We start from the raw sequence: 27,960 nt of genomic DNA on the forward strand, positions 1-27,960 counted from the left end.
AATTAACTCTTACACAAGAATATAAGAAAAATGAGCAGGAGTGGGCCATTCGGCCCATTGAGCCTTTGCCACCATTCAATAAAATCACGGCTGACCTGACTGAGGCCTTAACTCCATTTTCTTGCCTTCCCCATAACCTTGACTCCCTTGTTGATCAAAAATCTGTCTAACCCTTGAACATGTTCAATGACCTAGCCCCCACCGTGTGCTAGGGTAGAGAATTCCAAACACTAGCGACCTGCAGAGAGAAGAAATTCCTGCTCATCTTTGTCTTAAGTGGGAGACCACTTATTTTGAAACTGCACCTCCACCACCCGCCCCCCACTAACTCCAGTTCTAGATTCCCCCATGAGGGGAAACATTCTTCTGGAATCCACCCTGTCAAGCTCCCACAGGAATCAATAAGAGCAGCTCTCATTCTTCTGAACTCCAATGAATTTAGGCCCAACCTGCTCAACCTTTCCTCATAAGACAACCCCTCCCAGCAAAAATTGTACCCTGCTCCTGCATGTATTTTACACAGATAAACCAGGAGGTGGTCTGAAGCTTAGATTCACAATTTTAACCTAGCCCTCCTCTCATGGTTGAGTTCAATGATGGTTTACACCCCACGCAATATATTTCTGCATCAAAGTTGATATTGGTTGGGGTACAAACCTGCCATTCCACTCATTCCTGTGGGATTCCCTCCTGATGAGTGAGGTTAAAAATAGCCCCACGGAGTTTTACAGCATAGGTGCTGGCCATTTGGCCCATCTTGGTTAGGTTAATGCGGGAGTGCCATCCTCACAAGGAGAAGGCCCTCAGCACCTTCTGGGGGAAGCGAGGGATGGGAAATGAATGCTTCCTTAGTCTTCTTTTTTTCAAAGGGCAGAGAACACCTGCGGTGGAACATGGCATATTCCAGTAGCCAGTACACATGGTAAGAGCTCTTGAGTCACGCTATTGTTTACATAGCCATTGGTCAGGAAAAGTTGCATGCTCCCCAATCCTTACAGGAGTGAACAGTGATAATAAACCTGAGAAATATTAATTATTCTACCTGGCAATGCCCTTAATGGTTTATGAATAAGGTTAGTTTCAATGGATAGATAAGCCATACTGAGCTGTCGGTCGAAAGTATGCATGTGAAACTTATGCTTGGTTAACTGATCTCAGCAAGGGTCGCTATGAATGGGTACTCCACCACCGCACCCCTGGCTAGTGAGGGGAGACATAGCAAGAGTTCTTGCTATACAGTGAACACTGCTGGGAATTTGGGTAAAGATAGGATGGATTCCAGCTCAAAGCCCTGTGCAAGGTGTTGCTCACTGGGTGACACTCTTGCCTTCGAGTCAGAACGTTGTGGGTTCAAGCTCCACGTCAGGATTTGGAGCACAAAATCCAGGCTGATATTTCAGTGGAGTACTGAGGGAATGCTGCACTATCAGAGGGGCAATACTGAGGGAACATGCACTGTCAGGGGGTCAGTACTGAGGGAATGCTGCACTGTCAGAGGGGCAATACTGAGGGAACATGCACTGTCAGGGGGTCAGTACTGAGGGAATGCTGCACTGTCAGAGGGGCAATACTGAGGGAACATGCACTGTCAGGGGGTCAGTACTGAGGGAGTGCTACACTGTCAGAGGGTCAGTACTGAGGGAGTGCTGCACTGTCAGAGGGTCAGTACTGAGGGAGTGCTGCACTGTCAGAGGGGAAATACTGAGGGAACATGCACTGTCAGGGGGTCAGTACTGAGGGAGTGCTGCACTGTCAGAGGGTCAGTACTGAGGGAGTGCTGCACTGTCAGAGGGTCAGTACTGAGGGAGTGCTGCACTGTCAGAGGGAAAATACTGAGGGAGTGCTGCATTGTCAGAGGGTCAGTACTGAGGGAACATGCACTGTCAGAGGGTCAGTACTGAGGGAGTGCTGCACTGTCAGAGGGTCAGTACTGAGGGAACATGCACTGTCAGGGGGTCAGTACTGAGGGAGTGCTGCACTGTCAGAGGGTCAGTTCTGAGGGAGTGCTGCACTGTCAGAGGGTCAGTACTGAGGGAGTGCTGCACTGTCAGAGGCTCAGTACTGAGGGAGTGCTGCACTGTCAGAGGGTCAGTACTGAGGGAGTGCTGCACTGTCAGAGGGGAAATACTGAGGGAGTGCTGCACTGTCAGGGGGTCAGTACTGAGGGAACATGCACTGTCAGGGGGTCAGTACTGAGGGAGTGCTGCACTGTCAGAGGGTCAGTACTGAGGGAGTGCTGCACTGTCAGAGGGGAAATACTGAGGGAGTGCTGCACTGTCAGAGGGGCAATACTGAGGGAAATGCACTGTCAGGGGGTCAGTACTGAGGGAGTGCTGCACTGTCAGAGGGTCAGTACTGAGGGAGTGCTGCACTGTCAGGGGGTCAGTACTGAGGGAGTGCTGCACTGTCAGGGGGTCAGTACTAAGGAGGTGCTGCACTGTCAAAAAGACAGTACTGAGGGAATGCTGCACTGTCAGAGGGTCAGTACCGGTGGAGTGCTGCACAGTGAGGAAGAAGTACTGAGGGAATGCTGCATTGTCAGAGGAGCAGTACTGAGGGAGTGCTGCACTGTCAGAGGGGCAATACTGAGGGAACATGCACTGTCAGGGGGTCAGTACTGAGGGAGTGCTGCACTGTCAGAGGGTCAGTACTGAGGGAACATGCACTGTCAGGGGGTCAGTACTGAGGGAGTGCTGCACTGTCAGAGGGTCAGTACTGAGGGAGTGCTGCACTGTCAGAGGCTCAGTACTGAGGGATTGCTGCACTGTCAGGGGGTCAGTACTGAGGGAGTGCTGCACTGTCAGAGGGTCAGTACTGAGGGAGTGCTGCACTGTCAGGGGGTCAGTACTGAGGGAGTGCTGCACTGTCAGGGGGTCAGTACTGAGGGAGCGCTGCACTGTCAGAGGGTCAGTACTGAGGGAGTGCTGCACTGTCAGGGGGTCAGTACTGAGGGAGTGCTGCACTGTCAGGGGGTCAGTACTGAGGGGGTGCTGCACTGTCAGAGCGGCAGTACTGAGGGAATGCTGCACTGTCAGAGGGTCAGTACTGGTGGAGTGCTGCACAGTGAGGGAGAAGTACTGAGGGAATGCTGCACTGTCAGAGGAGCAGTACTGAGGGAATGCTGCACTGTCAGAGGAGCAGTACTGAGGGAGTGCTGAACTGTCAGAGGTTCAGTACTGAGGGAGTGCTGCACTGTTAGAGGGTCATTACTGAGGGAATGCTGCACTGTTAGAGGGTCAGTACTGAGGGAGAGCTGCACTGTTAGAGGGTCAGTACTGAGGGAGAGCTGCACAGTAAGAGGGGCAGTACTGTTAGACTTTTAGATAAACCAAGGCCCCACAACACAATTGCGAAGAAGAGCAGGGGAGTTCCCCCAGCGTCCTGGTCAATATTTATCCCTCAAATTATATCACAAAAAAGAGATATTTGATCATTTGTGCACACATTGGCTACTGTGTTTCCCACATTACAACAATGGAATGCTGGTGAGGTGATAAAGCGCTTTGGAATGTCCTGAGACTGTGAAAGGTGCCATGCAAATGCAAGTCTTTCTTTCTTTCAATGTAGAACAGGGTGGTGGTCTAGCTCTGCCATGCTCCTCACACTGGGCTGAGAGGGGCGAGAGAGGTGAATGGGTGGAGAGAGCGTACCCGCCTCCTTCTCAGTACAGGGCAAGTGGGCTCTGAAACCTCGTGTGTTTCACACTCTGAGGAAACAGCGACCAGAGATGGGGAGGGAAGGGGAGGGGAAAGAGAGGACAAAACTTCACCACAGGATTTTTAAAAAAAGATTTAAGAGGCCACTTTGCAGTTAGTAAATCAACCATCACAGTTTATGCTGACACCGTTGTATATCGATGAAGTTGTGCCTTCTTTTGTAAACTCACTCACAGATAAATGGTATGTCCCAAAGACTCATCTTCCTCATGCAGCCGCCCTCCCATCTCCCCACCCTCTCATTCCCAGCCCCTCACTCACATTCCCAAAGTGGAATAACACAGGCAGCCTGCTGGGTGGGAATGATAAGAGATTGAAGTTTCTGTTTCTGCAGATGCCCTTGTTCCTTGCCAGGAGTAATGCAACGTCCTGATAAAACCGGACAGACCAGTTCAACGTCAAACTCATTCACCAAGAATTTTTGTTTTAGTGCTTTGGAAACTTCCCACGATTTTTCAATTCACACTGAGAGGGACTGTCGGAGCAGGTGAATGGGGCATTCCTTCCCTATTTCATCCACCTCCTCCGTGCCCATATCTTTTTCAACAATGCTAGTGTCATCAGTCCTGACCGCAGATTTCAGCAAAACAGATCTTCTCCCTGGCTTCCAGTCAATTGCATTACAGGTGTCACCCTGAGGGAGAGGGACTGAGAGACACCAGTCAGTGTACAGATATCACCCTGAGGGAGAGGGACTGAGGGACCCCAGTCAGTGTACAGATATCACCCTGAGGGAGAGGGACTGAGGGACCCCAGTCAGTGTATAGATATCTCCCTGAGGGAGAGGGACTGAGAGTCCCCAGACAGTGTACAGATATCACCCTGAGGGAGAGGGACTGAGAGACCCCTGTCAGTGTACAGATATCTCCCTGAGAGAGAGGGGACTGAGAGACACCAGTCAGTGTACAGGTGTCATCCTGAGGGAGAGGGTCTGAGAGACCCCAGTCAGTGTACAGATAACTCCCTGAGGGAGAGGGACTGAGAGTCCCCAGACAGTGTACAGATATCACCCTGAGGGAGAGGGACTGAGAGACCCCTGTCAGTGTACAGATATCTCCCTGAGGGAAAGGGACTGAGAGACAGCCCATGTATAGAAAACACCCTGAGAGAGGGACTGAAAGATCCCAATCAGTGTTCAGATACCTCTCTAAGGAGGGGGACTGAGAGATCCCAGTCAATGTACAGATAAATCCCTGAGGGAGAGGTACTGAGAGGCCCCATTCAGTGTACAGGTATCACTCTGAGGGAGAAAGGGGACTGAGAGATGTACACCAGCTAGTGCATCCCTGAGAGACAGTCTGAGGGAACTCAAATCAGTGTACAGGTATCTCTCTAAGAGAGAGGGGGTGGTGCAGGGGGACTGAGAGACCCATTCAGTGTATAAGTATCTCTCTAAGGGAGAGAGCATGGGGGAGGTAGGGGGGGTGGTGCTGTGAGACACCTGCCTTACCTGTGGTTGCAAGTTTTGTAGCTGATGCAAGAAAGAGTGAAGTGTGGCACCAGGCTCAGAGCCACTTCACTCTGGAAATCGAAATGTAAGATAATTAAAATTCTCTACTAAATGGCACCAAGTGAATATCTCACTGACAGAGAATATTGTCCCTCATTTCAGTAGAAAGTGCAACAAAGAGCAGAGAGGAATCAGTTGGAGCTGATTATTTTTACCTGTGAAACCAGGGTCACACACGCAGATGTAGCCATTGACGTAGTCCTTGCAGTGGCCAGACTGGCACGGATTGCACACACACTCATCAATGTCAATCTCGCATCGCGGCCCTTCAGGAAAGAGAGAAGAAAGGAATGAAACCCAAAACAAGGGGAGTTGTGCGTGTTGAAAGCCCTGTCAAATAGCCCTGTCATCGATCAATTGCACTCAGTCATGAACCAGTGCACCCTGACAGCGTTATTTCACTGGCAACATTTCTTCAACTGTTGTGCACTTTTCTGCACCTCAGCCGTGTCAGCAGTGCCTCGGCGGATGCGCTTTCACTTCTGAGTCAGAAGGTTCATGAGTTCAAATCCTACTCCAGAACTATAAACACATAAGCCAGGCCGACACCCGAGGGAGTGCTGTGCTGTTGGCAGTCCTTCCAAATGAGACATTAAATTGGGGTCCCCGCCTGCCCTCTCTGGTGCATAAAAAGATCCCTTGGCACCCTCAGCTCCGGTGTTTTTACCAATATTCAGCCCTCACCAGCATCACACAAACATGACCACGTCGCTGTTTGTGGGATCTTGCTGTGTGTAAATCGACTGCATTTTTCCTACACTACGGCAGTGGCTACACTTTAAAAAGCACACTTCATTGGCTGTAAAGCGCTTTGGGGCGGCCCGGTTTGGCGAAAGGCACGATGGATATATGAGCCTTCTTTCATCGGAATGAGGGATGTCATTGCTGGGAATCCCGCAAGGAGAAACTGACGGCGAGAATAAAGCATTTGACGCACTCATGCAATATTCCTGTCCTGTAATGTAACCTACTCAAATGGGATAATTCTTCCACAATAGAATGGACAGAAGAAAGTCATGCCAGGGCCTTCACTCCCCCATGGGGACATTTCCATCGCTACAATGATGCCCACCAACTTCTTTTGACCCCACCATGACCTCTGCACTGCCAGACTATTGGTCAGATATCAGTCTTGGGTGATACGCGATAGTTGCCATTAAGTATCGGATAGGCCAAGGCCATGGTCTTCAGCCTGTTGCCCATCCCACTCCACCTCCCCCACTACAACTTCCTAACCCTCCAATTCCACCCCACTCCTCAGCCACCGTTTTGGGCTGAATCAGACTGTGATCGTGGTGCCCTCAGCTTCAGCCACATCGCCCATTGCCGCACCCAAAGAGTTGCCGACTCTGGCCGGGCAAATTCCTGGAGGTTTCGTCACATGACCTCCCGGCTCCCTCCGTTTTTCCACCCTGGCGCGCCAATCCTCGTGGGCGCTCTGCCCACCCATGGCCGAATGAGAGCCTCCTCATTACTCAACTGGATGAAGCTCACCGCAGTCAAACAGCTCTCATTCATCCTGACTCTGAAGTTTCCTTCAGCAAATCATAAGGGAAAGTGCTGAAAGTCAATTTTGAAAAGGTAAACATTTCCCGGAGAATGTTTCCCCTGGTTTGCTGGCAGCAGTGCCTTGGAGATTAACCTGCACTTCCTGGGAAAACACGGACAATACAATAGTCGTACTGCTGCCCATTTGTCAGTGAAAGCCTCGACCATGTGGGGATCACCTCCCAATGTGACTATCCCATTGCTCTCCTGTCTGGAAGACCTCCCACACTCCAGTTCCAGAATTCTGCTGCCCGAATCCTATGCTGGTACAAGTTGTGCCCACTTGTCATCACTCTCGGGTATCCGCCCCTCCCCCCAACTACCCTGGTTACCTGTGGTCCCAGGCAGGCAGGCACACCGATACTCATTCACCAGGTTTGTGCATCGCCCGCCATTCTGACAGGGCTGGCTCAGGCACTCATCAATCTCAATGTTGCAGATCCGCCCCTTGTACCCGGGCACACAGGCACAGGAGTAGTCAGCTATCCCATCCAGGCAGGTCCCGTAGTGACACGGGTTTCGAAGGCAGTCATCAATGTTCGTCTGGCAGAGCAGCCCTTCAAACCCTAGAGAGAGAGAGAGAGAGATAATCAGCGAGAGGGACAGAGAGAGCAAGTGAGTGATAGTGAGAGAGAGAGGCAGAGACAGAACGAGTGAGAATGAGTGAGAGAGGCAGAGAGAGAGAGAGAGAAAAACAGAGAGAGACAGACAGAGTGAGTGAGGGTGAGAGAGAGAGAGAGAGAGACAGAGACAATCAGAGAGAGAGACAGAGACAGAACATGTGAGTGATCGTGAGAGAGAGAGGCAGAGAGACAGAGAAAGAGGCAGAGAGAGAGAGAGAGAGAGAAAGAGAGAAATAGACAGAGACAGAGACAGGACAAGTGTGAGACAGAGAGAGACAGAGATACAGATAGAGAGAGATAGAGAGACAGGGAGATAGATACAGACAGAGAGAGAGAGGAGGGGAAAGGGAGACAGAGATGCAGAGAGAGATAGAGAGACAGAGTCAGAGAGAGGTACAGACACAAAGAGAGGGAAAGAGAGAGAGAGAGACCACATGTTTACTTAGGCAAACAAGACCACTCCTTTTCGCTTCCCCCAATCCGTATCACTCTCCCCTCACTCCATCCCTCCCTTGACTATAGATCACTCCCTTTCCCCTCTAACTCTGGACCATTACCCTCAGTTTTGCTACACACTGCACTGATCCACACAGACCTGGAAGGCTCCAGGTTTGACATCTGCTCTGTGCTGAGTGAATTGACTTCAGTGGGGGAGCAGCAAAGGGTTTCACCACCTCTGGCGTGGAGAGGGCAACAGGAAAAGCAGCTCTGATTTCCATTCTGAGTGTTATCCAGGGACGCTTGCTAGAGCTCACAAGCCGGAGAATACAAGGACAAGGCTCATTGGATCTCAGCCAGCCTATCTGGACTGGTATTAGTGGCACAGTTATATAAATCACTGGTTAGACCCTTTCTGCAGACTGTGCACAGCTCTGGGCACCGCACAGCAGGAAGGACATATTTGCCTTGGAGGGTGTGCAGTGTAGGTGCAACTGGTCAATACTGGGAATAAAAGGGTTAAGTTATGATGTCCAGTTGCAGGTTTGTATTCTAAAGGGTATAGAATAAATTAAGGGGTGATCTAATTGAGGTGTTTGAGATGATTAAAGGGTTCAATAGTGTTGACAGAGAGAAACGATGGTGGTGTGGCAGGGGGATAGTCCGGAATGGGGGGGGAAAGTCCGACATGAGGAAAAGCTTCTCTGCAGCGAGTGGTTAGGATGTGGAACGCACTGCCTGAAAGTGTGATGGAGGCAGGCTCTACCGTGGCTTTCAAAAGAGAATTGGATCATTACCCGAAGAGGAAAGATTTGCAGGGATCCTGGGAAAAGGAAGGGGAGTGGCACGAGGTGCATTACACTCGCAGAGAGCCGGTACAAACATGAGGGGCCGAAAGGCCTCCTTCTGCCCTCTGACCGTTCTCTGAGGCATAACCTGAAAATTAGAATTCAGGGGCGGTGTCAGGGAGCAGTTCTTCACAGAAAGGGTAGTGGAAATCTGGAACTCTCTCCCCCAAAAGGGTAAGGGTCAACTGAAAATTTCAAAACCAAGGTGGATAAGTATTTGTCGGGTAAAGGTATTAGGGTTACGGAACCAAGATAGGTGACAGAAGTCTAAACTCTAGAGAGTCCAGGCCCAGTCTCCTGAGACTGTCCTCATTGGACAATCCCATCATCCCAGGAATTGGGCTGGTGAACCTTTGTTGTCCTATGAGGCGGAATTGAGGGGATTGGATATTCTCTTGAATTTAGAAGAATGAGAGGTGATCTCAGTAAGTGTACAAAATTCTTACTGGGCTTGGCAGAGTAGATGCAGGAAGGATGTTTCCCCTGGCTGGCGGTGGGTGGGGGGTGGGGGGCAGGATCAAGAAGGGGACACAGTGTCACAATAAGAGGTTGATCATTTAGGACCAAGATGAGGAGGAATTTCTTCACTCAGAGGGTGGTGAATCTTTAGAATTCTCTACCCCAGAGGGCTGTGGAGGCTCAGTCATTGAGTATGTTCAGACAGAGATTGACAGGTTTCTAGATATTAAAAATATAAAGGGATATGGGGATAGTGCGGGGAAATGACATTGAGGTGGAAGATCAGCCATGACCTAGTTGAATGACAGAACTGGCTTGAGGGGCTGAATGGCCTACTCCTGCTCCTGTCCCAACACAGTCGACTAGCCTGTTAATATTCAATAGTTCAGGGTCACACATGAGGGATAGGCGAGGAACTGGAGGGCTGCTTGCGAGCTCAGACCTGAAGCCAGAAGTGAGCCAACACCCTCAGGAGGTGAGGGGGTCAGGGGAAAGGGAAGGGAGGAGAAGGAAAGGGGGGGAATAGTAGGGGAAAGAGGGGGAAATGGTGAGCGGTGAAGAGGGGGCAGAGAGATGGACAAAGGAAAGGAAGAAGGGGGAGGGAAGGAGAGAAGAGTGAAGAGAAAGTGGAAGAAGTGTAAAGGAGCTGATGGTGGCGGAGATCAGGAGGCAGCGGAGGCCAGGTGAGGTGAGGAGTGCACAGGAAACCCTGTAAAATAAAATACTGAATCATAGAACGGTTACAACGTACAGCACTGTCATGTCAGTGTCGGATCTCTACGTGAGCCAACATGTGCAATGAGGCATTACACACAATGCCTATGCTCCAGTGATATCTCTTCAACTTCAGTCACATGTTGGCCCTGGCGGATAGAGACCATTGACCGTCGGACATGCCCAGTGATAAAACCGCAGCACATACCTTCCGGACACTCGCAGTCATAGCGGCCGGGGCCATCGACGCACTTCCCTCCATTCAGGCAAGGAGTGCTGGAACACTCATCAATGTTAATCTCACACCGCTGTCCAGCAAATCCTGGGATGGGGAGACATGCGAGAGGTTAAGATTCACAGGGTTAAACTGACCACTGACAGAGTTGGCACGGGGGTGGTGATCTATAAAACAGGAGAGTGGGCCAGGTCAGAAACAGAGTCCTCTATCTGGTGCCAGTTCTCAGTGTATAGACAATGGATGGTTAGGACATTGTGTCAGATCTGTTGATAATGTGCTAAAGCCGTATGTAAATCATACACTTTCTCCATTATAAAGCTGACAGAGGGAAAGATATGACACAAAGAGAGGGTGAAGATGACAGAGAGAGAGGGGGCAGAGAAAGAAGGGGGAGGCAAAGAGAGTGAGGGGAGGGCAGAGAGAGGAGAGAGGCTGAAAGAGTATAGGGAGAGAGAGAGAAGGGAAAGAGAGAAGGAGAGAGAATGACTGAAAGAGGAGAGACAGAGGAGATGCTAGAGAGAGAGAAGCACATGAGAGAAAAGTGGAGAGAGAGACTGAGAGAGAAGTGGAGAGAGAGACTAAAGAGGAGAGAGAGAGGGAGAGAGAGAAGGGGAAAGAGAGGAGAGAAAAGAGGAGAGGAAAGGGATGGCAGAAAAGGGGATAGGGAAACAGGAAGGAACAGGGTAGAGATGGATGGAGACAACAATAGAAGGCGGAGACAGGGCAGGGAAAACAGGGACGGAGGCAAAAAAATGAGAGACAATTTTATCTCAGAATCCGTAGCTTGTAATACTGGCTGTTTGACGGGGATGGTGGAGGGCTCTGGGGATGCAGCCTGCATGCAAAGAGGCACTGATGTAATCCTTTGACCCTGCATGGGTCCTACTGGTCTGTTTCCCTGTTACTGCACTCAGCCTCATCGAAACTTCAGCTCTGAGAAGATTCCATGCCTGAAAGATGGGAAAATGTTGCTTCCTTGTTGGTGAATAGCCAAACTGGCTGCCGTGTTTCTAACATTACAACAGTGGCCACAGTGCCAGGCAATGACCATCCCCAACAAGAGAGAATTTAACCATCTCCCTTTGATATTCAACAGCATTAACGTTGCTGAATCCCCCACCATCGACATCCTGGGGATTACCATTGACCAGAAACTGAACTGGACTAGCCACACAAATACTGTGACTACAAGAGCAGGTTAGAGACTAGGAATCCTGTGGGAAGTAACTCACCTCCAGACTCCCCAAAGCCTGTCCACCATCTACAAGGCAAAAGTCAGGAATGGGATGGAATACTCTCTACTTGCCTGGATGAGTGCAGCTCCCATAACACTCAAGAAGCTTGATGCCATTCAGGACAAAGCAGCCCACTTGATTGACACCCCTTCCACAAACATTCACTCCCTCCACCACTGACACACAGTGCCAGCAGTGTGTACCATCTAGAAGATGCACTGCAGCAACTCACCAAGGTTCCTTCACCAGCACCTTCCAAACCCACGACCGCTACCATCTAGAAGGACAAAGGCAACAAACAAATGGGAAGTTCCCCTCCAAGCCACTCTCTACCCTGACTTGGAAATATATCGCCGTTCCTTCACTGTCGCGGGGTCAAAATCCTGGAACTCCCTCCCTAACAGCACTGTGGGTTTAACCTACACCACATGGACTGCAGTGGTTCAAGAAGGCAGCTCACCACCACCTTCTCAAGGGCAATTAGGGATGGTCAATAAATGTTGGCCTAGCCACATCCTAGGAATAAATTTTAAAAAACACTGAGCAAAAAAAATGTCATTGTCTGTAAAGTATTTTGGCCCAGTCTGAGGCGTGGTAGGCTCCCTGCGGGAATCCAAGTTCTATCCTTCTTCCATCCTTTAATTGGGTCCGATGCTGTTGCCACATATTCCTTACCTGGAGGGCACTGGCAGTGTACACCATTTACCAGGTCCTGGCACATGCCGTTGTTCAGGCAGGGATTACTCAGGCATTCGTCACTGTTGATTTCGCAGAACAAGCCTTCATAACCTGAGGGAAGAGGATGCAGGGTTAACAGGGGGAATGTCACTGGACCAGTAATGCAGAGGCCCAGCCTAATGATCAGGGGACACAAATCTGGAATATACAGCTAGTCTCAGTAATGGTAACCATGACAACAATCATCGATTGTCATAAAAACCCATCTGGTTCACTAATGTCCTTTAGGAAAGGAAATCTGCCATCCTTACTGAGACTAGCCAACATGTGACTCCTGAACCACAGCAATGTGGTGACTCTTAACTGTCCTCTGAAATGGCCTAGCAAACCACTCAGTTCCAGGCCAATTAGGTATGGGCAACAAATGCTGGTCTTGCCAGCGACACCCACATCCATGAAAGAATTTTTAAAAATACTGCAGGACATTGCCAGCTCTGTGCTGGCATTGCCAACCCGAGTCAGGCCTAATCCTGGAGGCTTCATGACATGACCTACCATCGCCCCACTCTCCTGTCATTGGCCTAGCCCCCATCCAATTGGGGAATAAACTGACTCTTTGATACCTGATTGGACGGTTCTTGCATGTCAGTTAAACAGATCTTGTTCTCCCCATCCCTAATATTACCTTTAGAGCAAAATGGGAAAAGAAACATTTAATTTAATCATCCTTATGTATTTTCTCCCTGGGTATTTGGTCTAAGCCATGTCCTGGCAAAAACCCTTCAATTACTGGAGACACCAGGCTAATTCCAAAGGGTTGGGAAACATGAACCAGGCTATTTCAATACAAACATGTCATGTGGCCTGCTAAGAGCGTACCTTTGAATCCCCAACTGGCAAGTATTGCAGTTCAATTTAATAAACCCTGTAAGGTAGGGCCTTGCACCAAGATAAGTGGATCATTGAAGGTTGTCATGGCAACCAACTGGATGACCCCACTCTTCAGGAAGAGTAAGGCAGCCTGTCACCTCTCACCTGGTCTGGCAAATAATTTATCCAGGAGAAATCAGCAGAGCCAGGTAGGCCTGCCTTTCCCGGAAATGGTTCAGGAAAGTCAAATATGAAGCTGTGACCTTACCCGCCCGTACAGATTGTGACCTTACTCGAGAGTACAGATTGTAACCTTACCCGCCTGTACAGATTGTGACCTTACCCACCCGTTCAGATTGTGACCTTACCCGCCCGTACAGATTGTGACCTTACCCACCCGTACAGATTGTGACCTTACCCGCCTGTACAGATTGTGACCTTACCCTCCCGTACAGATTGTGACCTTACCCTCCCGTTCAGATTGTGACCTTACCCGCGTGTACAGATTGTAACCTTACCCGAGCGTACAGATTGTGACCTTACCCACCCATACAGATTGTGACCTTACCCGCCTGTACAGATTGTGACCTTACCCGAGCGTACAGATTGTGACCTTACCCGAGTGTACAGATTGTGACCTTACCCGAGCGTACAGATTGTGACCTTACCCGAGCGTACAGGTTGTGACCTTAGCCGAGCGTACAGATTGTGACCTTACCCGAGCGTACAGATTGTGACTTTACCCGATCATACAGATTATGACCTTACCCGAGCGTACAGATTGTGACCTTACCCGAGCGTACAGAATGTGTCCTTACCCGCCCGTACAGATTGTGACCTTACCCGAGCGTACAGAATGTGACCTTACCCGCCCGTACAGATTGTGACCTTACCCGAGCGTACAGATTGTGACCATACCCGCCCGTACAGCTTGTGACCTCACCCGCCCGCACAGATTGTGACCTTACCCGAGCGTACAGATTGTGACCATACCCCACCGTACAGATTGTGACCTTACCCGCCCATACAGATTGTGACCTTACCCGAACATACAGATTGTGACCATACCCGTCCGTACAGCTTGTGACCTCACCCGCCCGCACAGATTGTGAACTTACCCGAGCGTACAGATTGTGACCATACCCGCCCGTACAGATTGTGACCTCACCCGAGCGTACAGATTGTGACCATACCCGCCCGTACAGCTTGTGACCTCACCCGCCCGCACAGATTGTGACCTTACCCGAGCGTACAGATTGTGACCTTACCCACCCGTACAGATTGTGACCTTACCCGAACGTACAGATTGTGACCATACCCGAGCGTACAGATTGTGACCATACCCCCCCGTACAGATTGTGACCTTACCCACCCGTACAGATTGTGACCTTACCCGAACGTACAGATTGTGACCTTACCCGCCCGTACAGATTGTGACCTTTCCTTCAGCGTGCAGATTGTGACCTTACCCCAGTGTACAGATTGTGAACTTACCCATCCATACAGATTGTGACCTTGCCCGAGTGTACAGATTGTGACCTTACCCGCCCGTACAGATTGTGACCTTACCCGCCCGTACAGATTGTGACCTTGCCCGAGCGTACAGATTGTGACCTTACTCGAGCGTACAGATTGTGACCTTATCCGCCTGTACAGATTGTGACCTTACCCGAGCGTACAGATTGTGACCTTACCCGAGCGTACAGATTGTGACCTTACCCGAGCGTACAAATTGTGACCTTACCCGCCCGTACAGATTGTGACCTTACCCGAGCGTACAGATTGTGACCATACCCGAGCGTACAGATTGTGACCTTACCCGCCCATACAGATTGTGACCATACCCGAGCGTACAGATTGTGACCTTACCCACCCGTACAGATTGTGACCATACCAGAGCGTACAGATTGTGACCTTACCCGAGCGTACAGATTGTGACCTTACCCGAGCGTACAGATTGTGACCTTACACGAGCATACAGGTTGTGACATTACCCGAGCGTACAGATTGTGACCTTACCCGAGCGTACAGATTGTGACCTTACCCGAGCGTACAGGTTGTGACATTACCCGAGCGTACAGATTGTGACCTTACCCGAGCATACAAATTGTGACCTTACCCGCCTGTACAGATTGTGACCTTACCCGAGCGTACAGATTGTGACCATACCCGAGCGTACAGATTGTGACCTTACCCGCCCGTACAGATTGTGACCATACCCGAGCGTACAGATTATGACCTTACCCGAGCGTACAGATTGTGACCTTACCCGCCCGTACAGATTGAGACCTTACCCAAGCGTACAGATTGTGAACTTACCCACCCGTACAGATTGTGACCATACCAGAGCGTACAGATTGTGACCTTACCCGAGCGTACAGATTGTGACCTTACCCGAGCGTACCGATTGTGACCTTACCCGAGCGTACAGGTTGTGAGCTTACCCGAGCGTACAGAATGTGACCTTACCCACATGTACAGATTGTGACCTTACCCGCCCGTACAGATTGAGACCTTACCCAAGCGTACAGATTGTGAACTTACCCGAGCGTACAGATTGTGACCTTACCCGAGCGTACAGATTGTGACCTTACCCGCCCGTACAGATTGTGACCTTACCCGAGCGTACAGATTGTGACCTTACCCGCCCCTACAGATTGTGACCTTACCCGCCCGTACAGATTGTGACCATACCCGCCCGTACAGATTGTGACCTTACCCGCCCGTACAGATTGTGACCTTACCTGCCCGTACAGATTGTGACCTTACCCGAGCGTACAGATTGTGACCTTACCCGAGCGTACAGATTGTGACCTTACCCGCCCCTACAGATTGTGACCTTACCCGAGCGTACAGATTGTGACCTTACCCGAGCGTACAGATTGTGACCTTACCCGCCCCTACAGATTGTGACCTTACCCGCCCGTACAGATTGTGACCTTACCCGAGCGTACAGATTGTGACCTTACCCGCCCCTACAGATTGTGACCATACCCGCCCGTACAGATTGTGACCTTACCTGCCCGTACAGATTGTGACCTTACCCGAGCGTACAGATTGTGACCTTACCCGAGCGTACAGATTGTGACCTTACCCGCCCGTACAGATTGTGACCTTACCCGCCCGTACAGATTGTGACCTTACCTGCCCGTACAGATTGTGACCTTACCCGAGCGTACAGATTGTGACCTTACCCGAGCGTACAGATTGTGACCTTACCCGCCCCTACAGATTGTGACCTTACCCGCCCGTACAGATTGTGACCTTACCCGAGCGTACAGATTGTGACCTTACCCGCCCCTACAGATTGTGACCTTACCTGCCCGTACAGATTGTGACCTTACCCGAGCGTACAGATTGTGACCTTACCCGAGCGTACAGATTGTGACCTTACCCGCCCCTACAGATTGTGACCTTACCCGCCCGTACAGATTGTGACCTTACCCGAGCGTACAGATTGTGACCTTACCCGCCCGTACAGATTGTGACCTTACCCGAGTGTACAGATTGTGACCTTACCCGCCCGTACAGATTGTGACCTTACCAACCCGTACAGATTGTGACCTTACCCGCCCGTACAGATTGTGACCTTACCCGCCCGTACAGATTGTGACCTTACCCGAGCGTACAGATTGTGACCTTACCCGCCCGTACAGATTGTGACCTTACCCGAGCGTACAGATTGTGACCTTACCCGAGTGTACAGATTGTGACCTTACCCGCCCGTACAGATTGTGACCTTACCCGAGTGTACAGATTGTGACCTTACCCGCCCGTACAGATTGTGACCTTACCCACCCGTACAGTTTGTGACCTTACCGGCCATGCAGATGCACTTGAACTCGCCAATCTGATCCAGGCATGTTGCCTCGTTCCGGCATGGATTCGACCGGCATTCATTGATATCCAATTCACAACGTCCGCCCGTGTATCCTGCCAGGCAGCGACACTCGAAGGAGCCCACATTGTTCTCACAGCGGCCGCTGAGCTCACAGGGATTGGCATCTGCCCAAAATATGATTGTGGAGAAGCAGGTTTAACCTTGTTAAAAATGCAGCTGTGGGGAGGGAGGAACAGGACAGGTCAGGGCAGCAGAATTCTCCCCACCTGTGTGACCTCGATACTCAGTAAAGAGCATTTAATCTCACCGATTTATGTTACCCTACCTTACTCTGGTCATGGAAGCATGAAAAATTCAATGTCCTGTTACAGGGAAGTGTGGAACATCCAGAATAGTTGCCAGAATATGCATATATGTCAGCTGTGAATCAGTGGGTAGCAGTCTCACCTCTGACTCCAAAGGCTTTAGGTTCCAGTCTCACTCCAGAGGCTTGGACACATAATCTAAGATGGTACTCGCAGTGCCATACTGAGGAGGTGCTGTATTGCAAGAGGGGCAGCGCTGAGGGACTGCTACACTGTTGGAGGGACAGTACTGAGGAAATGTTGCAATGTCAGAGGGACAGTACTGAGGGAGTGATGCACAGTCAGAGGGACAGTACTGAGGGAGCGCTGCACTGCCGGCGGTCCAATACTGAGGGAGCGCTGCACAGTCAAAGAGACATTACGGAGGGAGTGCTGCACTGTCGGAGGGTCAGTACTGAGGGAGCGCTGCAAAGTCAAAGGGTCAATACTGAGGGAGTGCTGCACAGCCAATCGTTCAGTACTGAGGGAGTGCTACACTGTCAAAAGTTTCATACTGAGGGAGTGCTGCACTGTCAGAGGAGCAATACTGAGGGACTGCTGCACTATCATATGTTCAATCTTGAGGAATTACTGCACTGTTGGGAGTGCTGTCTTTTGGACAAGGTATTTCGGCAGGGCCTCATGTGTCCTCTCAAGTGGCTGTAAAAGATCCCACTGACACTGTTTTAAAGAAGAACAGTGAGTTCTCCCTGCAGTCCTGGCCCAATATTTATCAGTTAGCCAACATCACAAAACCTGATTATCTGGTCATTATCATATTGCAATTTTTGGGATCTTGTTGTGCATGAATTAGCTGCTCAATTTCCTGCATTCCAACAGTGATTACACTTCAAAGGTATATCATTGGCTACAAAGCTCTTTGGGATATCCTATGGTCCTGAAGGCACTATATAAATGCAAGCAGTTTCTTTTTTGTTTTTCAGCTGGCCATTCATCTATGGAATCAGGCTTCAGGCCCAACCCACCCTGACAGGATGATAGTGGTTGAGAGATTGAGGAAACTGGGCCTGTATTCTATAGAGTTCAGCAGAATGAGGGGTGATCTCACTGAAGTGTACAAAATTATTACAGGTCTCGACAGGGTAGATGCAGGAAGGATTTTTCCCCTGGTTGGGGGGTGGGGTGGGGGAGATGGGTGGGTTTAGGACACAATCTCAGAATAAGAGGCAGGCCACTTAGGACCGAGATGGGGAGGAATTTCTTCAGTCAGAGGGTGGTGAATCTTTGGAAGTCTCTATGCCAGAGGGCTGTAGAGGCTCAGTCCTTGAATATCTAGATGTCATTCTAGATACCAATGACATCAAAGGATATGGGGATAGTTGGCGTTGAGGTAGAAGATCCACCATGACCTAGTTAAAAGACAGAGTAGGCTTGAGAGGCCTAGTGGCCGACTCCTGCTCCTATGCTCCTATAGTCTCCCCTACCACTTGGCCACCAGGATCCTAGGCAACTTCATTTATCCACCCTAAACCAGTTCTTGTTGGGTCCACAGTTTGGAACTGTTTCAAATTGTGCCATAGGGCTATAGGAATGTTGCTGTGGGTAAATAAGTGTGCAACTGCAGCATCTGGGCTCCTGTGATGGGCATGCGGGCATACTACTGGGAGAGGGAGCTGCACTCTGCATCTAGCTCCACCCACCCTAACCTGGGAACACTTACAGCTTGTTATTTTACATTAAGGGCTGTTGAATGACTGATCGCAACAGTCAAAGGGTTATCGTGAAGCGCTGGCAGACAGACAGCAGAGTTTGATGAAATCCATGGTTTCAAACCTTACATTTTTGGGGTCAGGCCTTAACTGATGGGAAAAGTGCACCGTCAGGTTTCTAGGTAAACTAAGACTGAAACTGAAATTGAAGCAGAAACTTCAGGTTTCTAGGGAAACTGAGACTGATTGAAACCAGAAAAAAGAAACAAATCCATCCAAGCTCAAGTGCCGGGGAGAGCAGTGCAGGCAGTTAAAAAAAAGCTAAATGTGAAGGCTGGATCTGGAAGGAGAGGTGAGGAACAGAATAAGGATATTCCACTGCTGCTCCGGTGATTTTAAAGGATCTGATTATGAGCAGCACTGGCCATACAATGCTGTTACTGGGGGTTTGGTTAAAGGTATTTCTGGCCATCAGGACTGTCATGAAAGGGGCTGAGGAGGTTCTGGAAAAGTGCAGCATTGTGGTGATGCCCACGGAAATTGGGTTGGCTTGGGAGCAGCTGTTGGATGGGAATCAGTGGCTAAATCCTAAAAGAAAAGGAGCTGGAATTCTATCTGAGGAAGTTCAGAGCTTTGAAGGACTTTATGGCTGAAATTGGTGCCGTACATATGCTGAGGGGGCTGCCTAGTAAACACACGAGTTCTTTGTTGTACCTGCTATTTAATGTGTAAACTTGTAAGATATATGTTTACCATAACTTGTCTATTAATTCATGTTCAATTTATGTTGATTTTGATTTGATTGTTAAAGTTCTAAAAAAGTGAAATCTTGCCCATCGGTTTCCTCATTGCCGTCATTCGGTCAATCTGGTTCTTTTGGTTTGTTGGTCTACACAGTGATCATAACAAGAGGAAGGCTGTAAGGGTAGGGACCTGAGGTCCAGAGAGCACTGCGGCTCAGTTACTGACCGCAGTCAGACTCACCCATTGAGCACTCGTCAATGTCCTGCCTGCAGGATAGTCCCGTGAAGCCGACGGGACACTGGCACATGGCTTGTCCAGTTAGTGGGTTCATCTCGCAGACGGCATTCTCGTGGCATGGGTTACTGATGCATGGGTCATCCAGTTGACAGAACAGACCTGGGACGAAACGACAAAACAGTCACTCAGTGCCGAAACATCTTCACAGCATTGAGGGAGGAAGGGAAGGCCCAACGGAAGGAAGGGAGGCAAGTGGGAAAGGGGAAGGTGCATCGGGAGTGACAGAGAAGGGCAGGGAAGGGACAGAAAGGAGAGGGGAGAAAGGAATGGCCTGTGATGTTACAATGAGGAAAGCGGCGGCTCAATGAGCCAGATGGTCTTTTCTCATTGGTCTCTTCACATGACCATGTCCCTGGGATGTAAGGCGGAAGGGGAAATAGAGGAACATAGGAACAGCTGGAGAAGAAAAAGATTTAGGTCCACTGAGTTCGCCTTCCATCATTGTGATAGTCACATGATACAATGGTCACAGAATTGTTCACTCATCATAACCTTCAATCTCTCACGCTGAGGCTCAGTGTCTAGCACTCTTGCCTCGCAGTCAGAAGGAAGTGAGTTCAAATCCACAAACTTGGGTACAAAACTCTAGGCTGCCACTCCCAGTGCCGTACTGAGGGAGCACTGCACTGTCAGAGGTGAAAAAGATCCCATGGCACTGTTTGGAAGAAGAGCAGGCGAGTTATCCCCAATGTCCTGACCAATATTTATCCCTCAATCAACATCACAAAAAAACAGGTTATCTGATCATTATCACATTACTGCTTGTGGGATTTTGCAATATGCAAATTGGCCACTGTTTTTCTGACATCACAACAGCAGCTACAGTTCAAAAAGTACTTAACTGGCTGTGAACCTGCTTTGACACATCTTCCGTTTGTGAAAAGCACTATAGGAACACAAGGCTTTCCTTCTAGTCTCCAACTGATGCAGGTGTCATATGAGGGAACCTCAGGATTGAGAGCTTTGGTTATCCATTCATTCCAAGCATGCTACACTTGCCACATTTCAGGTCTCAAATCACAGACTGTATCCCAAGGAGTTATTTTCTGAAAGCAATCTATTTAGTTTGCAGTTGAATAATACAACATTACCTGCTTCCACCATCTCCCAAGGAGAGCGAGTGTTCGATAGACTGATCACTCGCTCACGAAAATAATGGGGGCAATTTTAACCCAATCCAACCACTATAAAAATAATGGGATGGGTGCGATGTTGATGTTAAAAGCACAGTCAATTTTACTCTCCATCAAAGTCCATGAATGAGTGATATCAGGCATGCTGTCAACCAGCATTCCACCTGATCCCGGACAATTCCCACTCAGTGAATTAACTTAACTCTCTGTTTCCACAGCTGATCCAGGGATCCTGCTCCTGATCCCAGTGTCCAGCGACTCTTGCAGAGTTTGTTCATGTTGATGTTGGGTGATGGATTTTCCATGGCTGAGGTGCCCTGTTTAGGCAGACTGTCTAACCATCAAGATGGGCTGAGGCCATCTCCCCTCATTAAATAAAATGAGGACCACCAACCCCCCAAACTCTCAAAAATCTCCAAGACCCCCTTACATATGAGAAGCTGGAGCATTCTTACCTTTTTTACCTGGCGGGCACTCGCACACAAAGTTTGCCACCTTGTCATGGCAGGTGGCACCCTGTGCGCAGGAGGTCTCCGTACAGTCATTGATGTTCTCGCTGCAGTCATGGCCGGACCAGCCGTTGACACAGATGCAATTGTAGTCACCGTCCGTGTTGGTGCAGGTGCCTCCGTTCTGGCACAGGTTGGATTGGAGCTGGCATTCATCCACATCCTCAGTGCAGTACCGACCTGTAACCCAACCAGAGAAGTTAAGAAGTCATGCCAGTTCATGGTAAATGTCTTGCAATATACTTGCCCACTTCCAACCTGCATAAAAACTGTCTGGATCAGTGCTTACTTCTACAGGCACCCAAAGGAAGTTGTTGCCAAAGAACATTCACCTTCAAGGAGACCCTTGAACTCATCGTGACCTCCCCCCCCCCTCCCACCAATCCTTGAACTTACAGTGCCTGAACTTACCATTACCTGGTCCATTCAACTCCTGAACTCCCCGTGCCCTTATCCATTCAACTCCTGAACTCCCTGGGCCCTTATCCATTCAACCCCTGAACTCCCCGTGCCCTTATCCATTCAACCCCTGAACAACCCGTACCCTTATCCATTCAACCCCTGAACTCACCTTAACCTTATCTATTCAACTCCTGAACTCACCATCACCTTATCCATTCAACCCCTGAACTCCCCGTACCCTTATCTATTCAACCCCTGAACTCCCTGTGCCCTTATCCATTCAACCCCTGAACTCCCCGTGCCCTTATCCATTCAACCCCTGAACTCCCCGTGCCCTTATCCATTCAACTCCTGAACTCCCTCTGCCCTTATCTATTCAACCCCTGAACTCCCCGTGCCCTTATCCATTCAACCCCTGAACTCCCCGTGCCCTTATCCATTCAACCCCTGAACTCCCTCTGCCCTTATCTATTCAACCCCTGAACTCCCCGTGCCCTTATCCATTCAACCTCTGAACTCCCTGTGCCCTTATCCATTCAACCCCCGAACTCACCCTGACCTTTTCTTGCCAATGCCTGAACTCACTGTGACCTTATCTCATCTGAGCTCACCATGAATTTATCCTGTCAATCCATGAACTCACTGTGACCTTGTCCCACTGACCCTCTGAAAGATGAAGACCTTTCAGCAGCTGAAGCATGGGAGCGGGGTTGGGGGAACAGAGGGAGCGTGAGGCGAGGGGAGCAGAGGGGGGTGTGGGGAGCAGAGGGGGGGTCGTGGGGAGCAGAGGGGGGGTGTGGGGAGCAGGGGAGGCGTGGGGAGCAGGAGGGGCGTGGGGAGCAGGGGACGTGTGGGGAGCAGAGGTGGGGGGCATGGGGAGCCAAGGTGGGGGGGAGTGTGGGGAGCAGAGGTGGGGGGGTTGTAGGGAGCAGAGGGAGGGGCATGGGGAGCAGGGGGGAGGACGTGGGGAGCAGAGGGGGGGTGTGGGGAGCAGAGGGGGGGCGTGGAGAGCAGAGGGGGTGCGTGAGGTGCAGAGGCGGGGGCGTGGGGAGCAGAGGGGGGCATGGGGGGCAGAGGGTGGGCATGGGGGCAGAGGGGGGGTGCATGGGGAGCAGGGGGGTGCGTGGGGAGAAGAGGGGGCATGGGGAGCCAAGGTGGGGGGGTGGGGGGAGCAGAGGGGGGGCGCGGTGAGCAGAGGGGCGGCGTGGTGAGCAGAGGGGGTGGTGTGGGTAGCAGGAGGGGCATGGGAAGCAGGAGGGGCGTGGGGAGCGGAGTTGGGGGGCGTGGGGAGCCAAGGTGGGGGGGTGGTGGGGAGCAACGGTGGGGGGGTTGTAGGGAGCAGAGGTGGGGGGCATGGGGAGCAGGGGGGCGCGTGGGGAGCAGAGGAGGGGTGTGGGGAGCAGAGGAGAGGCGTGGGGAGCAGAGGGGGGCGTGGGGAGCAGAGGGAGGGGCGTGGGGAGCAGAGGGAGGGGCGTGGGGAGCAGAGGGAGGGGCGTGGGAAGCGGGAGGGCGTGGGGAGCAGGGGGTGGGGCGTGGGGAGCAGAGGGGGGCATGGGAAGCAGGGGAGGCATGGGGAGCAGGAGGGGCGTGGGGAGCAGAGGGGGGCATGGGAAGCAGGGGAGGCATGGGGAGCAGGAGGGGCGTGGGGAGCGGAGTTGGGGGGCGTGAGGAGCCAAGGTGGGGGGGTGGTGGGGAGCAACGGTGGGGGGGTTGTAGGGAGCAGAGGTGGGGGGCATGGGGAGCAGGGGGGGTGCGTGGGGAGCAGAGGATGGACGTGGGGAGCAGTGGAGGGGCGTGGGGAGCAGAGGGGGGGGGCGTGGGGATAGAGGGGGGTGTGGGGAGCAGAGGGGGGTGCGTGGGGAGCAGAGGGGGGGTGTGGGGAGCAGAGGGGGGGTGTGGGGTGCAGAGGGGGGGGCATGGGGGATAGAGGGGGGGCGTGGGGAGCAGCGGGGGGGCGTGGGGAGCAGAGGGGGGGTGTGGGGAGCAGAGGGGGGGCATGGGAAGCGGGGGGGCGTGGGGAGCAGAGGGGGGGCATGGGAAGCGGGGGGGCGTGGGGAGCAGAGGGGGGGCATGGGAAGCGGGGGGGCGTGGGGAGCAGGGGGTGTGCGTGGGGAGCAGAGTGGGGGTCGTGGGGAGCAGAGGTGGGGCATGGGGAGCAGAGGGGGGCATGGGGAGCAGGGGGGGTGTGAGGAGCAGAGGGGGGGCGTGGGAAGCGGGGGGTGCGTGGGGAGCAGAGGGAGGGGCGTGGGAAGCAGGGGGGGTGTGAGGAGCAAAGGGGGGGCGTGGGGAGCAGGGCGGGGAGCGTGGGGAGCAGAGGGGGGGTGTGGGGAGCAGAGGGGGGGCATGGGGAGCAGGGGGGGTGTGAGGAGCCGAGGGGGGGCGTGGGGAGCGGGGGGTGGGGGGGCGTGGGGAGCAGATGGAGGGACGTGGGGAGCAGAGGGGGGGGCGTGGGGAGCAGGGGGGGTGTGAGGAGCAGAGGGGGGGATGTATTGGGGGCAGCTGAAAACTGAATGGACTGTTTATTATGGATATTTGCACAGTACAGGGTTTATTACCAGTCCACATTGAGGGACATTTGCAATCGTAGGTGCTGACACGGTCCACGCAGGTCCCACCATTCTGACACCGGTGTTCCTTACAGTCATCGACATTCACTTCACAAAACCGGCCAGTGAAAGCTGCAGGGAAACAGACATTAAAGATGAAAGAAAATGGCAAATACCTGACAACATTTCATCATCTTCCCAAACCATTGGGTCCTATCGTCTTACCACAATGTGAGCGGAGATTCAGTGTGTCGGACTCCGGACGCTGAGCCACAGGTTCTTGGGTTTAAGTCTCACTCCAGATTTTGAGCGCATAATGTAGGCTGACAGATGCAGTGGAGTACTGAGGACATGCTGCACTGTCAGAGGGGCAGTGCTGAGGACATGCTGCACTCCAGAGGGGCAGTGCTGAATGTGCGCTTCACTGTTGGAGGGGCAGGACTGAGGGAGTGCTGCACTGTTGGAGGGGGATTATTGAGGGAGCGCTGCACTGTTGAAGGGTCTGTACTGAGGACATGCTGACTGTCAGAAGGCCAGTACTGAGGGAGTGCTGCACTATCAGAGGGGCAGTACTGAGGGAGCGCTGCACTGTTGGAGGCGCAGAACTGAGGGAGTGCTGCACTGCTGGAGGGGCAGTACTAAGGAAGTGCTGCATTAGTGGAGAGGCAGTATTGAGGGGGTGCTGCACTGTTGGAGGGATAGCAATGTTGGAGCTGCCAATGTTGAAGCTTCCACAAGAGTGACATCACAAGACAATGCGAGAGAGCGGCGGAGAGAACAGAACCAGCGCAAGTTGGGGGAAGCTTCAAAAAGTGATGTCAGCACAAAGGTGAGAGCTGATTGGTGAGTAGTGGATAAGTGTTTTTCTCCAGTTTTTTTGTCCAGTTTTTCTCCAGTTTAAAATAGATTAAGCTAAGGAAAGGAAAGAGCTCTAGTTTTTATTTAAAGTACATAAATAATTTAATGTTTTTTTACACTATTTAACTTAAAGTAAGGGTTTTTTCAACTAGAGACATGGCAGGGCAGCTCAGTCCCATGTTATGCACCGCCTGCAACATGTGGGAAGTCGTGACGCTCCTTGCGCTCTGACCAACCATGTGTGCAGGAAGTACCACCAGCTTCAGCTACTTCAGCTCCGAGTTGCTGGAGGCACTTAGGTGCATCCGTGAGGCTGAGTTTCGTGGATAGCACATTTTTAGACGTGGTCACCCCACAGTTTACGGACGTGTAGACAGAGAGGGAACTGGTGACCATCAGTCAGAAGAAAGATGTCAGGCAGGGAGTCAGGAAATCCCCAGGGTACATCTCGCTCGAGAACCGTTTCTCTATGTTGGAAAACAGTGAGAGTGATTGTTCCTCTGGGGAGTGCAGCCACGCTCATGGCACTGTGAGCGGCTCAACTGCACAGTGGGGGAGGAAAAAGAGGGGAAGAGCAATAGTGGTAGGAGACTCAAAAGTAAGGGAAACAAGCAGGCATTTCTGCAGCTGTAGACATGACTCCAGGATGGTATGTTGTCTCCCTGGTGCCAGGGTCAAGGGTGTCATTGAACGGCTGCAGGGCATTCCAAAGGGGGAGGGCAAACAGACAGAGATCGTGGTACATATTGGTACCAACGACGTAGGTAAAAAGAGGGATGAGGTCCGTCAAGCAGAATTTAGGGAGCTAGGAAGCAGATTAAAAAACAGGACCTCAAAGGTAGTAATCTCTGGATTACTTCCGGTGCCACGCGCTAGTGAGTGTAGAAATAGGAGGTTAGTCCAGATGAATGCGTGGCTGGAGAGATGGTGCAGGAGGGGGAGCTTTAGATTTCTAGGACATTGAGGCCATTTCTGGGGGTTGTGGGACCTGTACAAGGCGGAAAGGTTGCACCTGAACCGGAATGGGACCAACATCCTTGGGGGGAGGCTTGCAAGTGCTGTTGGGGAGGGTTTAAACTAACTTGGCAGGAGGATATGATCCTGAGAGGAAGTTCAGCAGGGGGAGATGCAAAGCCAAAATTAGAAGAGAGAGCAAGTGAGTATGGAAGGCATAGAAATTATAGGCCAGTTAAGGCACAAGGGAGTTTGGCAAGGTTGGATGGTATTTATTTTAATGCAACGAGTCTGACGAATAAGGCAGATGAGTTGAGGGCACAAATTAACACATGGAAGTATGATGTCATTGCTGTCACAGAGACATGGCTGAGAGAGGGGCAGGATTAGCAGCTCAATATTCCAGGATACAGGGTCCTCAGGTGAAACAGGGAAGGAGGTAAAAGAGGAGGGGGTATCGCAATATTGATCAAGAAATCAATTAAAGCAGTAAGGAGGGATGACATCTTAGAAGGCTTCTCAAATGAAGCCATATGAATAGAACTGAAAAACAAAAAAGGAGTAATCACATTGCTGGGAGTGTACTATAGGCCCCCAAACAGTCAGAGAGAAATAGAAGAGCAGATATGTAGGCAAATTTCAGAGAAGTGTAAAAATAATAGGGTCGTAATTGTGGGGGATTTAAACTTTCCCAACATTAACTGAGTTGGCCACAGTGTGATAGGTTTAGAGGGAGCGGAATTCTTAAAATGTATCCAGGAGAGCTTTTTAAGCCAGTATGTAGAAGGTCCTACACGAGAGGGGCGGTCCTGGACTTAATTTTAGGGAATGAAGCTGGGAAGTAGAGGAGCATTTTGCAGATAGTGATCATAACTCCTTTAGATTCAAGTTGTTATGGAAATGGACAAGGATAGGCCAGAAATCAGAGCTCTAAATTGGGGGAAGGCTGATTTTAATAAGATCAGATATGATTTGACCAGAGTGGACTGGGAGCAGCTACTTTTAGGTAAATCTGCGTCAGAGCAGTGGGACTCATTCAAGAAGGAAATAGGGAGAGTACAGGGCCAACATATTCCAGTCAAGTTAAAGGGTGGGACCAACAAATCCAGGGAACCTGGATGTCGAGGGATATACAGAATTAGATAAAGAGGAAAAATAATGCTTATGACAGATACTGAGGGCTGAAAACAGCGGTAGTCCTAGAGGAGTATTGAATGTGTAGGGGGGAACTTAAAAAGGAAATTAGGAGAGCAAAAAGAGGGTGTGAAAAAACATGGCAGGTAAAATAAAGGAAAATCCAAAGTTATTTTACAAGTACCTTAAGAGTAAGTGGATAACTAGGGAAAGAGTAGGGCCCATTAAGGATCATAGTGATAATTCGTGTGTGGAGCCGGAAGACGTAGGTAGGGTTCTAAATGAATACCTTGTGTCGGTGTTCACAAGTGAGAGGGACAACGTGGGTATGGTAGGGCTGTGATATAATTAAAGAAATTAGCACAGAAAGGGAGGAGGTTCTAAGGGTCTAGCAGGCTTAGATGTAGATAAATCCCCAGACCTGGATGAAATGTATCCCAGACGGTTGAGTGAGGCAAGGGAGGAGATAGCAGGGGCGCTGGCAATAATTTTCAATACCTCTCTGGCCACCGGAGAGGTGCCAGAGAACTGGAGGACAGCCAATGTGGTACCATTATTCAAGAAGGGATAAACCAGGGAACTACAGGCCACTCAGTCTGACCTCAGTGGTGGAAACTATTGGAAGCAATTCTGAGGAACAGAATTAATCTA

General features: G+C 51.0%; 1 protein-coding gene across 1 annotated transcript in view; it reads right to left on the reverse strand.

Moving 5' to 3' along the window:
• LOC144695527 (uncharacterized) overlaps positions 1 to 27,960 on the reverse strand; it is a 137,662-nt gene that overhangs the window by 62,570 nt on the left and 47,132 nt on the right. Inside the window, exons 5-12 of the mRNA XM_078566404.1 lie at positions 24,373 to 24,495; positions 21,362 to 21,595; positions 19,717 to 19,872; positions 16,697 to 16,882; positions 12,005 to 12,118; positions 10,065 to 10,178; positions 7,107 to 7,340; positions 5,382 to 5,492 (exon numbers count right to left, since the gene is read on the reverse strand). Coding sequence (XP_078422530.1) covers positions 5,382 to 5,492; positions 7,107 to 7,340; positions 10,065 to 10,178; positions 12,005 to 12,118; positions 16,697 to 16,882; positions 19,717 to 19,872; positions 21,362 to 21,595; positions 24,373 to 24,495 — 1,272 coding nt within the window. The remainder of the gene's footprint in view (positions 1 to 5,381; positions 5,493 to 7,106; positions 7,341 to 10,064; positions 10,179 to 12,004; positions 12,119 to 16,696; positions 16,883 to 19,716; positions 19,873 to 21,361; positions 21,596 to 24,372; positions 24,496 to 27,960) is intronic.

The sequence above is a fragment of the Cetorhinus maximus genome, chromosome 21, assembly GCF_964194155.1.
Source record: "Cetorhinus maximus chromosome 21, sCetMax3.hap1.1, whole genome shotgun sequence".
In the NCBI taxonomy this organism is placed as follows: domain Eukaryota; kingdom Metazoa; phylum Chordata; class Chondrichthyes; order Lamniformes; family Cetorhinidae; genus Cetorhinus; species Cetorhinus maximus.